General features: G+C 32.1%; 2 protein-coding genes across 5 annotated transcripts; both read left to right on the top strand.

The window, feature by feature from the left end:
- Positions 1 to 5527, top strand: LOC115716512 (ATP-dependent Clp protease proteolytic subunit-related protein 4, chloroplastic). Of its 4 annotated transcripts, XR_004011586.2 has the most exons (9): positions 206 to 561; positions 1581 to 1784; positions 2354 to 2409; positions 2482 to 2608; positions 2725 to 2802; positions 3665 to 3778; positions 3866 to 3969; positions 4575 to 4651; positions 5255 to 5527. XR_004011586.2 is itself a non-coding variant. In XM_030645321.2 (8 exons), exons 1-7 carry the CDS (start codon positions 280 to 282, stop codon positions 3935 to 3937), a joined length of 933 nt encoding a protein of 310 aa, XP_030501181.1. In that variant the 5' UTR covers positions 1 to 279; the 3' UTR covers positions 3938 to 3969; positions 5255 to 5527. The 4 variants fall into 4 exon arrangements, 3 of the variants coding, with proteins under 3 accessions (XP_030501181.1, XP_030501183.1, XP_030501182.1); XM_030645321.2 differs by lacking the exon at positions 4575 to 4651 and having other exon boundaries at positions 1 to 561; XM_030645323.2 differs by lacking the exon at positions 5255 to 5527 and having other exon boundaries at positions 187 to 561; positions 4575 to 5194.
- A 4880-nt stretch (positions 5528 to 10407) lies between these two features.
- On the top strand, positions 10408 to 12384 carry LOC115715888 (expansin-like B1). Its single transcript, XM_030644565.2, has 4 exons — positions 10408 to 10682; positions 10797 to 10906; positions 11576 to 11890; positions 11970 to 12384. Exons 1-4 carry the CDS (start codon positions 10547 to 10549, stop codon positions 12168 to 12170), a joined length of 762 nt encoding a protein of 253 aa, XP_030500425.2. The 5' UTR covers positions 10408 to 10546; the 3' UTR covers positions 12171 to 12384.
- Positions 12385 to 14283: the final 1899 nt, after the last annotated feature.

The following is a 14283-nucleotide window of genomic DNA, read 5'->3' as shown; positions in this document are numbered from 1 at the left end:
TTTTGTTAGTCCTTCACAATTTTGCGTGACATGTCATTTTTTTTTTACAGTAATTAATAATATTCCACTTCTTTACGACATGTAGTTTTCATCATACGACAGGTTTTGCTTTTAACAATTGGTCGTTTTGAGGAAGGCAAAATATTAGTAGCTAATAATTATATTCCCCATGAGAAAAACGACGCGTCGTTTCACGAAAGCATGAAATACATTTCTGCGATTTATCTTCTTCGTTGCTCCATCTAATTCTTTCCCACACAAGTCAAAGGACTGCTAGCTATGGAAGTGGCCACCACAGCTTCGCGTTTCGCGCTCCACACGCGCATGTTAGCACCACCCACCCCTTCCCGAACCTTAACTCCTCTACGTGCTCAGACGACGTCGTCTTCTTCTTCTTCTTCTTCTTCATCCTCTCTTCGAGCTTCTCTCTCTTCTAATTTCCTCTCTCCCCTTGCCGGCGGCAGCCTCTCCGCAGATTTTTCCGGCCAGAAACTTCGCCCCTCAGCTCTCAATCCGGCTTTGTTTCGTAACTCCACCGCTAAACGAGGCGTGGTCACTATGGTATGTTCTTCATTTTCGCTTACAATGTTCATCAATTTTGCCTTTTTAGGGTTTAGTTTCTAGATAATGCGTGTGGATGATAATTATTTTGTTCTTATCTGTTCTTAGAGATTATGAATTGGTAGTGTATTGTGGGAAAATATGCTCATGTTAGTACATCCCATAGGATAAGATGGGTAAATTTTTTGGAGGGACATAGGAATTGGTTCCTGTATTATTCTGTTGTTTTGAAATGTAAGAATTGGTGATAGTTTGACAATGCTTTAGGTGTGCTAATGTAAGGAGTTTCTGAATGGGTTTTAATGTAGTGTTTCATTTGTAGTGTATGGTTTGACTAGTGTGAAGCATCGACCTAGATACCTAATTTTTGGTCAGGTGATAATGTTCTACTGGGACTGCATTGCCATTTTGAAAACAAGCTTGTGGAGTTTCCAACCATACTACCATAAAGTTAGTAGAATCTTATAGTGGTAAAAAAAAGTTGAGTCAAGACACAAGAATGCCCAAAACTTTTATTTGAGATTTATTAGGCTCATTGGCCAATTTCTTTCATTTCTTTTTAAGGAATATGAGGGTGAGCATCAATACCACCACTATATTTTGACATGTTTATTGTATCTGGAGGAGATGATATGCTATTTTTAATTTAAGTAGATTTGTGGTTTGTATCAGAGCAGATTTGACTTCTTCCATTGCGCTTTAAAAAGATTATTTTTTATATATTTGTTTGTTTCTAACAGTGATGCATCTTTCATTATTTCCCTCTTTTTGTACTAAGCTCTACTTAGCTTCACTATCACATGCTGACTGTCTATGGCTAAGATAATCGTTATGTGTCATTGTAGTTTAGACTATGCCACAGCTAAATGCAGTTTTAAGATTTTCTGTGTACGAATCCATTAAAATTTCTGATTCTATCTGATTTTTTTGAGACTAGGAGCAGGTTTGCTCCAGTTCCCATTTTGTTCCCAACCTTCTTTAGCATAAAATTTGCCAAAATTTATTTATGTACTCTGCAGGTTATTCCATTTTCCAGGGGAAGTGCATGGGAGCAACCCCCACCCGACTTGGCATCATACTTGTACAAAAATCGGATTGTGTACTTGGGCATGTCTCTTGTCCCTTCTGTTACAGAGCTGATACTAGCAGAGTTTCTGTACCTTCAGTATGAAGATGCTGACAAGCCTATTTATCTTTACATAAATTCTACTGGAACAACCAAGGTTAGCAGTGTTGTTTACTCTCTTCAAGTAGTTTCTTGACCTTTGTTTACATAGTATTTTGTTTGCTTTATATGTTTTTCACTCTATCATCTGTGAGAGTTTTGAATTATTTAGAAATTTTGTGCCATTGAAAAAATTGCCTGATTGCTTTATGACTTTATCTTTTAAATTCTATTCAGAATAAAATATTCTGCTTTATGTTGGTCTGATGGAATACCATATTAGATTGCGACTTTGGAATTTTGACAAATGGTGAACTTTTGTCCAACCTCAACTCTTTCTTAGCCCTGGCTGGGCAGGCTGAAAGAAACCAACTGCTAGATGATATGGTTGGAAATTACCAGCTTGTATGCATGTCAGCGTGCTTTATAAATGTGCTTGATTTGTAATGCCTTGTTCTAGTTGACTTACAGTGACACTTTTTTCTCTTTCTTTTGTATTAACTAGTCAATTAGCTCCTATAAAAAAGAAAAAAACTAGTTAATTAGCTAAATTTTTAAAACATTTTTCTTGGATTGTTGATTAATATTTTACTTATTTATTATTATTTCATTTTATTTTATTTTCAGGGTGGTGAAAAGTTGGGTTATGAGACTGAAGCTTTTGCTATATATGATGTAATGGGGTGAGTAATCATTATGGTCTTGTTTATAGATCACGTTGTTAGCGATCTTAAATTGATTCTCCTCTCCCTCAGGTATGTGAAGCCCCCAATATTTACACTATGTGTTGGTAATGCGTGGGGAGAAGCAGCCTTACTTTTGGCTGCTGGTGCAAAGGGAAACCGTTCTGCATTGCCCTCATCTACAATTATGATGAAACAGGTTTTTTTTTTTTTTTTCATGACTTCTGTTTTGGCACAAATGTATGTATTTGATAAAATTATGTGTCAGTGCATATTACAATTGAACTTGAAAATTTCACCTTCTTACTTATGCAGCCCATTGCAAGGTTTCAAGGTCAAGCAACAGATGTTGAGCTTGCCAGAAAGGAAGTAAATAATGTGAAGACGGAGTTGGTAAGATTAGCAACGATTAGACTTCCAGCTATGCATTTTATGCTCATTCAAAACGCATCAAAAACTTAGAACTTTAACCTTTTCATAGTCTTCATAATATCTTAAAGCTAAAAGAATTTAGCTAAAGACTTATGTTACTCATACATCTTTAACTTAGCTATAATAGATTTGCACTTCAACAAAATACTTCTCTAAGAGTGAGCTAAAAGTTTTCTTTTGTTATTAATTTTATAGCTAACTTCTTTAATTTTATATAATATATAGTATAATATTTTATTAATTTATATATTATAAATATATTAAAAGTATATTATCTTAATGATGTAGATAAAATATAGAGAAACTGGTGTAAGTGTAATGTAAAAGTGTGAGGAAAAATAGAGAATATGAGGTTTTGAAGAGGGTTTTTTTTGAAGAATAGAGACTTTGATGAGAGTGCTACTTTCTCCCAATTTTATTAGGGAGCCTCACTTGTGGTGTAGAAAAACTGTGGTTACAAGCTAGATAAAATAATGTAAAGCTCAATAATTACGCTCAATACAATCCCTATACAATTAGAAGTTTGTGTGGCTAACAGACAATAGTAATTTGTCAGGCCTATGTCTGTGTATTTTGGCTCTATTATTACAAAGTACCACTCTAGCAAATGGAACCATCTAATTTTTAAATTGTCTGTAGAACTTAATTCATCAAACCATGAAAAGAACTCAATAACGTGTCAAAGTGACAATTGGAAGAAAAATGAAAATGGAAATACATAAGCTTCTGAAAAGATGTTTTGCTAATGATGCTTAGAATACTGCACATATATTTAATTTTATTTAAGGTGATACGTCAATTTACATTTTTTCGTTTTGTCAAGGTTAACCTCTTTGCAAAGCATATTGGCAAATCATCTGAGCAAATTGAAGCTGACATCAGGCGTCCAAAGTATTTTAGTCCCAGTGAGGCAGTTGAATATGGTATCATAGACAAGGTATTCTTATTAGCAGTGAAGTTGTCTTCAAATATAAAGTTTGATATTATGGTTACCTAAATTACCATGTTTTCTAACTTTCTCTAGGTAATCTACAATGAGAGAAGTACTGAAGATAAGGGTGTTGTTTCTGATCTGAAAAGGGCACAGCTTATATGATGAAGAAAGAGTGGAAATCATTAATTTGAGAGGTAAAGAGCAGCCACAACTTATTATCTATTTGTGGTTATGATGTTAATTGCTTCTCTACTTTTGAAAGTTTTACAATGTATATTTATTATTTGTATAAAACATTCTATCTTCAAGGTCAAGCTTCCTTTTCAGATGCCGTTATTATTTACATCTATGATTGTGCATGTATTGCTGCTAGTTATAATTTTTCTTTTTCTTTTTGTACTAGGCTCCCTTTGTTATCCTACAATATCAAATGCTACTTATTATTTTAACTAAGTCAACACCTAATTGTGTTGATTTATCTTTTTCTCCACTTGCCAATGAACTGTAGAGGCTTCCAACTTTCAGCTTTTTGCCTATCTTCTTGTAGATGTTGTTGAGTTTAAACTTGATCTAGTATTGTATGTTTGTAGCCAAAAATGCCACCTTTGCTATTACCATTTAAGTGCTCAAGGGTAGGGTTGGTGGAACAAATAGGTAGTTGTTTTTCATTTTAGGTTTGTTCTCTTTACCATTATTGCTTCCTTTGTCTCCTAGAAGATTCAACAGGGAGACATCTGGAAGCTTAAGGTGTCCGCTTATTATGTGGTTAACTCACTTTGCACCTTATTTTTCTTTTCAGTTCTGTTATGAATGCCCATTTTGGAATTTGATAGTGACTGAATAGGCATTGTTGGTGGTTGGTGATGTCCTTTTTAGGTGAGTAGATATGGCTTCATCCTCATGGCATGACCTTTTGCATACAAGTGTCGAACAGGGATACGAAGAACTAATAGAATTTATGTAGGGGACCATAATACTTTTACTCCATTTTCTATAGTGTCTTCCATTATTTGCTCTCAAGTGCTGTGACATTTATGGAGAGTGATGCCATTGTTTATACCTTTTTATAGTGAAAGTCACTTTCTTTGAGCTGGAACTCTCTCCCAAAATCATCTTATAATCAGAGTGATGGGATAACTGACGAGTTTAAAGATCTTAAATGGTTTTGTTATCTTATGCAGGGTTGATATAAGTCCTTTTCTTTTTCGTTAGAGCTAGTTGAACTAAACCATGGATGATTTAGAAGTTTAGGTTACAATATCAGAACCTTATTACTGAAAACAAATCAAAAAACTCACATACGTTTGCCACATAGTGTTAATATGATGTAGTTGGTATGCAATGGCATGATTCAAAGTTTGTTATTTACTGTTCAGAATAATTTTGTCCTAGATTAATTATTCATTAGCCATTTTGACCTCTCACTGTCTATACCCTGTCCACACAATCTAACTATTTATTTTATTCCAACTTTATCAGATTGAAGTTTATGCAATGATTAGCTTGTAGAATAGCTATGCAATAGTTGTTGCCCCATGCAAGGAAAAAGCTCAAATTCATTGAGACCAATTTGCAGCAATGGAGGATGTTCGCAATACATGCAATTTTGGAGCCCATAAACCACTGGGAATTGGGGTTCAAAACCTGTATCAATGATTCTTTAACTTCAATTTCTTTTTTTATGGCCAGCTTTGTTGGTGTGAATGAAGTTCAGCTCCTTTGACTTGATAATATAGATTAAGCATTAGCTCCTTTGACTTGATTCTATAGATTAAGCATAATTATGATTTAGTGACTCACTGAACCAACTATAACATGGATTAAAAATTAAAAAAAAATCAATAAGGCATACAGAATCAAAGGTTAACATTTGGATTTGTTGTGAGTTGCTGTTGTTTAGCAAGTGATCCTTGGTGATAGTGATTTTAGTCCATGAAATGTGTAGAGTAACAATAAAACTTCACCTAATATGGCTCATTCATTAAAGCTCTTATTAGTGCTCAAGTGCAACCAAATGTAGGACAGGTATCAAGAGTCACCTACTCCCAGTCCCTATTGTGATTCTTTTCTTTTTAATGTTGGAATCTGATTGAACATTGGCTTTCTTTATTGCATCTACTTTTCCATGTCATATAATTCAACACTTGTACTAACATTAACATATGCCGTCACTACCTATGTCGAAAAGAAAATACCCTTTTCATTTTATATAAATAAATTTATTTAAAAGGGTTTGGTTGCAACTTGTTAACCACACTCGTAAAGAAGTTCAAATTGAACTTTTAATGGAATAAACATATGAGTGCTCAAACCCCTAACTCTAATTCGGAATTTGACACGAAAGACCTATATTTACACACGAAATAACCTATAGACATCTCTTGAGTGCGTTACAGCCAAACATGATAATGGGTCTTGGTAGGTGTTAAGTATATCCATTTTTTTAAATGACCAAACCTTTGAGTTTCGAGGTTTTGACTAAACAAACCAATGAGATTTTCTCTGGGTTTTACAGTATACATGTTTATCCTAAAACATAGAGGCGGGTTAATTAGATAACATGTATTTTTATTGGAGATTCACAATCGAAATAGACCAGTACCCATTGATCACAAACAAGTTGGGCGTACATGGTTTTAAATAGTATTATCCAAATTGCAGCCAAAGCCATATAAGGTTTTTCTTTCTTTCTATTTTGGTCAAACAGATTTTGAGATGGTATTCAAAATCAAATCCACACGCCCTAGTTCATAGAATTGAACTGCAAAGTGTTACACTGGCTGGTTTTCACTGTAATATATACAAGATTTAATACGACATTTGCAGTTCCTAGTAAAGAGGAAAATGGAATATGTTGTCTTCAATCAAAATTCAATATTAAATAATTTCAGGGAAAATGTAAGGGTTTTTTTTTTGAGAAAAAAAAATTGCATAAGTACCATGATAATTTTGGCAATAATATATATAAAGTTTCCGTGTTTTTTGAAATCATGATACATCAACATCTCAAATTCATGTATAGTGATTAGTGAATAGTGATTATTGAATATAATACATATATATTTTATTTTGTGTAGAAATAATATATTTTTTTTTATTTGGGATGATCTAAAAAGTACCCATTCTTATCTATTTAGGGTGAAAATCAACATGAAGTCAAGGCTGAGATTTGGGATTGTGCCAAATTTGGGTTAAAAACTGAGGGAGATTTGAGGAGAGCATAAAATAGTGAGAAAAGAGATTGATTATAAATAGTCGTTAGAGAAAGAATAAAAAATTAAAAAAAAAAAAAAGAAAAGTGATGGGGAAGGAAAAGTGATGATAGTAAAAAATATGTGAAAGAAATGTGATGATAATAATAAAAATGATGAGAGAAATATATTGTGATATTAGATAAATGATTTTATATTGATATGACTAAATTATAAGAAGAAATTACATTATATATCTCTTTTAATTTAATATTTTTAATTTTTATTTTTTTTTAAAAAAATTTATTATGTTTACTTCTTATTTCAATTATTCTATCAATTTTATCCTTATTTCACGATAGTTTTTATTTTTCTCTAATTAAAATTTTGTTCAAACTTTCTCACAAACTTACACATCTATCTAAAGAATACAAATCTATTATATTTGAAATTTGTTTTAATTATGTGAGTGTGAGGATATTTTAGATACAATACTAATAAAAAAAAGTATATTTAAATTAAATTTTATTTAGAAGTAAATTTGGTTAATAAATAAAAAAAATATTCTATAACTTTTTCTTATAATGCTGAAAGTAAGGAAAAAAAAATGATGTGACAGAAGCTACCAAGAAATAATAAAATAACTTAAAAGTAAAACAAAAATTGGTCTTTGTAATCTATTTACTTATATTTTTTTTGAGCAATGACATGACAAATTATCATGAATTAACATCTTGAGTAATGTAGTAACATATTTATCAAAAAATAATCCCAAAAAAAGTAAAACATTAATTAATAAAATAAAAAAATTATGACATACCATATGCATTCATGATAAATTTTCATTTTTATGATATATAGCATTTTTCATATCTTTTAGAGTATATATACCAAATATGTATGTGTTCCCGAAAAAAAAAATATGTATGTTAGAAACTTTCATGATATAATAAATAAAAGTAAATATACAAGGGAAATTTGAATTTCTATGCATGCATTAGGGGATAATTTTTTCCCTAAACTAATACTTTTCTACATTGAAAATGTATGATCACTTTTCCAAAACTCCAAAAATACCCCTCTCAAAAACTCAAACCCTTTCTCTCTCCTTCCCTCAAACTCTCTTTGCCTCTTCGCCCGAAACCCCATCGCAGGAAACCGCCCCTAACCCTCAACCATCATCACCCACCCACCCACCGACCGCCCCAACCCTCCACGCAACCCCAACCGACTTACCGACCGACCGCCCCAACCATCTCCTCCTCGTCGAACCACCCACGCACGGCGAGCACCACCCACGCCGAAAGCCAACCCACGCCCATCCATACCCATCTCAACCGAACCACCATCGGCGATCCACCACGCACGCACGCCGGTCGAACACCACCGGAGATCAAAGGCAAACCCAGTCCGATGGATCTGGGTTGAAGGCGGTGGTGAATCTGTGATTTTTGGGTTGAAAATTGCATTTTCTGGGCAGGCCCGATGCATGTCCGATGCAGGCCCGATGCATCATGATGAAAAAATTGAATCTGGGTTAAAGAAAAAGACTTGATATAGGACCCGATGGGGCCCGATGGTCAGTCAATTGTTTTGGAAAAAGAGGAAGAGAGAGGGACGGTTGGGAAAAATGGGAGGGGTTTTTTGGGGTTTAGGAAAAGGTTATCCTATTTTACAAATTATACATAATATTAGTTTAAAAGACCAATTTATGAGTTTATTAAGCATGAAAATTCAAATTTCCCATATACAAATGAGTATGTAAGTAAAAAGGTGACAGAAAATTAGGATGATAAAAAAATCATGAAGTACATATATAATACACTGTTATTGTTAATTTATAAATTTTCTTTGGAAAGATTAAAAATGTAAGAGTATAAGTCTTAACTTTTATCTTCCAAAATATTGTCTAATTGTTTACCAACTATCCCAGTGGTATTTATTTATGATTTAATTATGTTCATGAACCCTCAAAACAAACCTTAACGAACAAATACATGAATGTATATATAATATATCCCTGTACCAAATCAAGTAGATTATTATAAATTAATATTTTGTGGATAATAAACAAATGAAATTTCTAGGTACTCTAGACTTGTAGTCCAAATAAGTAAACTATGGAAGGAATAAAAGGAGAAAATTAGTCCGAACTGTAATGATTAAAAGAGAGAATTCTCTAAACATAGCTAGAGGTAGAAAAAGACCCAACAAAAAGTGAAGGAATATATGAGGCAAAAAAGTTAGGCTGCCACGTATCCAAATATAAATTCTTCTCTAACTAATCCAAAAAATATCTTATGAATATTATATTTAAGATTTGAGGAAAGCTAACAATAAGGTATCAAGTATTATAAAAAATGATAAATTGTTATTGATATAATTTAATATTCGGTCTCATACTTATAATTTAATAAATAATACAAACTATATTATTACTCATAACGTGTCACTCACATCAATATGAAATTGAACATGAAATTTCCAACACCATACTATAATATGTGCACATTATTAGTTACATGACATTGATTTTTAAGACAGTCCTAATAATACTAAATTATTAGATCTAGTAATTATCTAACAATAATTTTCAGTCATCATTTTACTCATTTTAAAATAGTGATCAGTTCTTATTTATTTGATAAGTATGATTGGGTTAAAAATATTGTCATATGACCATATTTCTATTTCACACCTTAGGCTTAGGGTGTTCCAATATTAGATCCACATATTATATTATAATTGGTTAGTAATTCTTTCTATTATTTATCAAATCAATATATATAAAATTCGATATTAAAATACACTAATAACAATATATGACTTGTAACAAAAGTGTCCCTCCTAATATTTATTGTAGTATAATTAAATGTAATTTGTGCTTGCATATATTAAAGGAGCATTGATATTGGATACAAGTACTGTCCAACACTTTTTAGTGACACACCCTATAATTATATGAGATCCAATATTTAATTGTACCAATAACGATATAACAACTAAGAGAGTGCCAATACTATCTTTTAACTTTTATCATATTTAAGGAGAGAGTATGAATAAGAGAATCGCTAAAAAACACTATTAGTGCTTATAACACCCTCCTCAGTGTCATATCACTATTAGTGTAATTAAATATCGGGTTTCATATATATATAACTTAAGAAAATAACTTTTAAAAATACCACTAACCGATCGTAGAACGACATCTATAAAATGTATTGGGCATGGTGCCCAATAGGAAAATGGTCTACGAATAAGTACGTGTACAAGTGGACGTACACATCACCACTCTAATCTAATGTTGAGCCGTCTCTGATCAGCTCTTTTAATTAGTTATGAACTTCTTCTGTATAGCAGCCACCTCACACCATCCCACCAAAGCCTATTATTAATTACTATCTCTTTCTCTCTTTCTACTATAAATACATGTTAATTCTATCTTTTTCTATATCAACAAACTCCAAATTCATAAACTCTTCTACCTATATATATGCTTATTAATCTTTGTGCTACCATTTATCTTATCATCTTCAATTTGTTTTGTATACAAAAACATCACATATATATAAGAAAATAAATGGGGTTGTTTACACTATGCAGTACTACCTTGGTTGGTTTTATTATGGTGGTTTTGTTACCAGCATTTTGTACCTCTCAGTTTACTGACTCTAGAGCTACCTATTATGGTAGCCCTGACTGCTATGGCACTCCAAGTATAGTGTTTTTTTTCCCACTGTTTTTGTCATTTTAATAAAGTATATACTCAACAGAAATGAGCTTATTTTATTAATTATATTAATTTGTGGTGCATTATATTATATTATTAGGGGGAGCTTGTGGGTTTGGTGAATATGGAAGAACTGTTAATGATGGTTACGTCTCCGGAGTTTCTTATAAGCTCTTTATGAATGGATCCGGCTGTGGTGCATGTTATCAGGTACTTATTATTATTACTATGCACAAATTTTTAGCACATGCGCAATGTTAACACCACAATTATTAGGTGTCATATATATAAATATATATATATTTTAAGTATAATTTAATACTGAATTCCATAAATATTTTAATTTATATTAGTAGTGATATTTTTTTTATAGATGGCACTCTATAATAATTAGTTAGAGATATATTTGTTAAAAGCTATTTTAACAATTCTCTTTATATTACTCGTGACAGTGTTAGCACCTTAAAGTATCTCATAAGGATATATATAGTACTCTATATAATATTGTGTCGCTTTCAATATTTTATAATGAAAAAGAGAGAAATGTTACCGCGTGAGACACACAAGTTATTAATTGTCTCCTCTAAACTAAGTTTTTTACCACCGAATTAATAAGTAGTAATAATAGTATTGTTATTATTATTTGATGTAAGCCCAACGTCATGAGACGTGAGTCTAACCCAAATTCTAAAGGTGACATTAATAACTTTTATATTTAATTAATTAATTTATTTAGAAAGCGACACAAGTTTTATTTGTTTAGATTAATTTCACTACACAATAATCATGGGTATGGGGGCGCGTCCAATCCACTAATTGCAATTTAATAATAAAGATCACTAGCTTAACGAATTTCCTTAATTGATTATTAATATTCAGGTTAGGTGCAAAAATCCTCAGTATTGTAACTCAGATGGAGTAAACGTAGTGGTGACTGACCATGGTGAAGGAGACAGAACTGATTTCATCATGAGCCCAAGAGCCTACTCAAAATTGGCAATTGTTCCAAGTGCAGCAAAAGAGTTGTTTGCATGTGGTGTGGTTGAAGTTGAATACAGAAGAATCTCTTGCCAATACTCTGGTTACAATGTTATGTACAAAGTCCATGAGCACAGCAACTACCCTCACTACTTGGCTTTGGTTGTTATCTATGTAGCTGGCCAAAACGATGTTACAGCCCTCGAGATATGGCGGGTCAGTCAATTACTTATTAATTTAATTTCACATTAACATAAATGAAAACATACTTATAATTTTGATTATATATATGTAGGAGGATTGCAAGGAATGGATACCTATGAGGAGAGCTTTTGGGGGAGTTTGGGACATGGCAAATCCACCAAGTGGGTCAGTGACATTAAGGTTCCAAGCAACAGGCAGTGGTGGCTACACTTATTGGGTTCAATCAACTAATGCCATTCCTCAGGATTGGAAAGCTGGGGCTGTTTATGACTCAACCGTTCAGCTCAATTAAATGTTATTATAACTAATTAATTATATACTCTCAATTCACTTCTATAAATATATATGTTACTTTTAAAGTTGTGATGTTGTTGTTTGCTTAGAATGTATTATACTATTATTATTATTGTATGCCTCTCGGTTGGCTATGTAGGTGTTGTTTGTCTTAATTATTAGTGCTTTGTTATTAATAAATAATGGGAATTTTAATACTTTAATTTGGAATATTAATTGGTAAGATATTTACGTTAATAGATCTTGACATAGAGTACTCTATATATCCTCTGATTTGTTAGTAGATATGTTTCATGATATGATATATGTCATATGTGAGTGAGAGAATAATTAAACTATAAATATGACATAAAACATTATATGTACCTTTCCGAGTCAGCAACAACTAAACTAGTTGGTAATTTAAATATAAGTTTGTGTTATATATATTCCACATCTATTTCAAACAACATAAATATAGATATAGGCTATATAAACTATATATATAATGTATGTATGTGACATTATTGGATCGTGTATCCATCCACCTTTTTCTTATATTACAGGATTCATGTATATTGATAGAAAAGTTATAGGATCAAGTATATATCACCAATGTGAAATTCTAATAATTAATGTATATCCATGTTAAAATTTTATTAAAAGATTTCATTAATATTAATGGTAGTACTAAACTCTTCAAAAGATTTTAACATATTCCTTCTTCTTTTCGTAGTATACTTCACTTGGATCTGTGGCATAGTAAAATGCTAATGGAGCAATTATCTTGCAAACTAATTCAACTATTTAATTTGTTTAGATTTAATTTAATTTTGATTTAGAATTAAATATTTATTATTACATATAAATATATATAATTTTTTTTTTGGTAAATCAAACTAGATATTACTCCAAATAACAAATTTACAACTTAATAGTATCTTTAATTTGAAAACCTAAAAATATCGCCATCTATGCATTCACTATCAAAGTAATCTCTCATGATTGTGTTTTTTTTTTGACCAAATACAACTACGTACCTCTTCCTTTAACATCCTCTTTAACCTTACACTACACAACCAAGTATTCCTTACTCACAGTCGAGTTCCATAGAATATCATTTCTGGCACATGCCAGATTTGATAAACTTGAGATGTGATTGTAGCAGATAATACTTGTTTTCTGAACCTCCTAGTCTTAGCCCTTTCCATCCACCTAATGAGCCTACATAATAAACTTGATTCAGCTCCCCAAAGAAGCCAACATTTCACCTGTTAAAGAAAGACTAGATAAAAAGAGCAATTGAAGAACAAATGCTCCATTGTTTCTAGTTTGTAACATGCGCAGAAAAGGTAATGATCCTCATCAATAATGTTGTGTTTCTGTAGCTTCTCCTTTGTTTGTAACCTGCCTTGAATAGCTATCCACAAAGCAAAGCTATGTCTTGAAATATTGAGTCTACCCCACACTTTTTGACTTCTAGTGAAAAGCTAATTGTAACATTTAGAAATCTGATATCTATCACGAGTAAATTGTTGCACTTCAATAAGCTGGCTTTCAAGTTAATTTTTGACAGAAACTAATCTTCTCCAATACCAACTCCCTTGTGCAGGAGCTTGATACCCCCACCAATGTTCTCCTTTGATGTAGACACAATGAACTCACCTAACCCACAAATTGTCTTCTTTGTTTACAGTTGCCCAAACATACTTAATAATAGTTGCAGTATTCCAGTCTACAACTCTCTTAAAATCAATTCTTCCTGCTGCCTTAGATTAACAAACAATTTCTCATGCTATAGGACTTGATCCTTGGAACATATGTTGGCCCTTCCAGAGATAAGCTTGACAAATAGCTTCTATACCCTTAAGTACTTTCTTTAGTAAAATCATGTCTTAGTTCCATTACAAATGAATGGACAACAACACTGAATTGGTTAACACAACCTGCAAATGATAAGTTTTGAGAACTCTGAGCTTTTATTCTAGCTCTCATTTTGTCAGCTAGAATAGTACACTCTTTGCTTGAAATCCACTTGACACAAATAGGAATGCCTAAGTATTTGAATGGCACATCTTTCCTACAAAAACTTGAAATATTGACAATACATTGAAACGTCACTATCCTTTATT

This window comes from Cannabis sativa, chromosome 5 (genome assembly GCF_029168945.1).
Source record: "Cannabis sativa cultivar Pink pepper isolate KNU-18-1 chromosome 5, ASM2916894v1, whole genome shotgun sequence".
Classification (NCBI taxonomy): Eukaryota; Viridiplantae; Streptophyta; class Magnoliopsida; order Rosales; family Cannabaceae; genus Cannabis; species Cannabis sativa.
The sequence above is the reverse complement of the archived record's forward strand: the minus strand, read 5'-3'. Positions and strand labels throughout refer to the sequence as shown.

Coding starts and splice junctions, on each gene's coding strand:
- LOC115716512 (XM_030645321.2), top strand. CDS start 280: ATGGAAGTGGCCACCACAGCTTCGCGTTTCGCGCTCCACACGCGCATG. Junction 1,785..2,353: donor ATTCTACTGGAACAACCAAG/GTTAGCAGTGTT, acceptor TTTTATTTTCAG/GGTGGTGAAAAGTTGGGTTA. Junction 2,609..2,724: donor CTACAATTATGATGAAACAG/GTTTTTTTTTTT, acceptor TTACTTATGCAG/CCCATTGCAAGGTTTCAAGG.
- LOC115715888 (XM_030644565.2), top strand. CDS start 10,547: ATGGGGTTGTTTACACTATGCAGTACTACCTTGGTTGGTTTTATTATG. Junction 10,683..10,796: donor TGACTGCTATGGCACTCCAA/GTATAGTGTTTT, acceptor TTATATTATTAG/GGGGAGCTTGTGGGTTTGGT. Junction 11,891..11,969: donor CAGCCCTCGAGATATGGCGG/GTCAGTCAATTA, acceptor ATATATATGTAG/GAGGATTGCAAGGAATGGAT.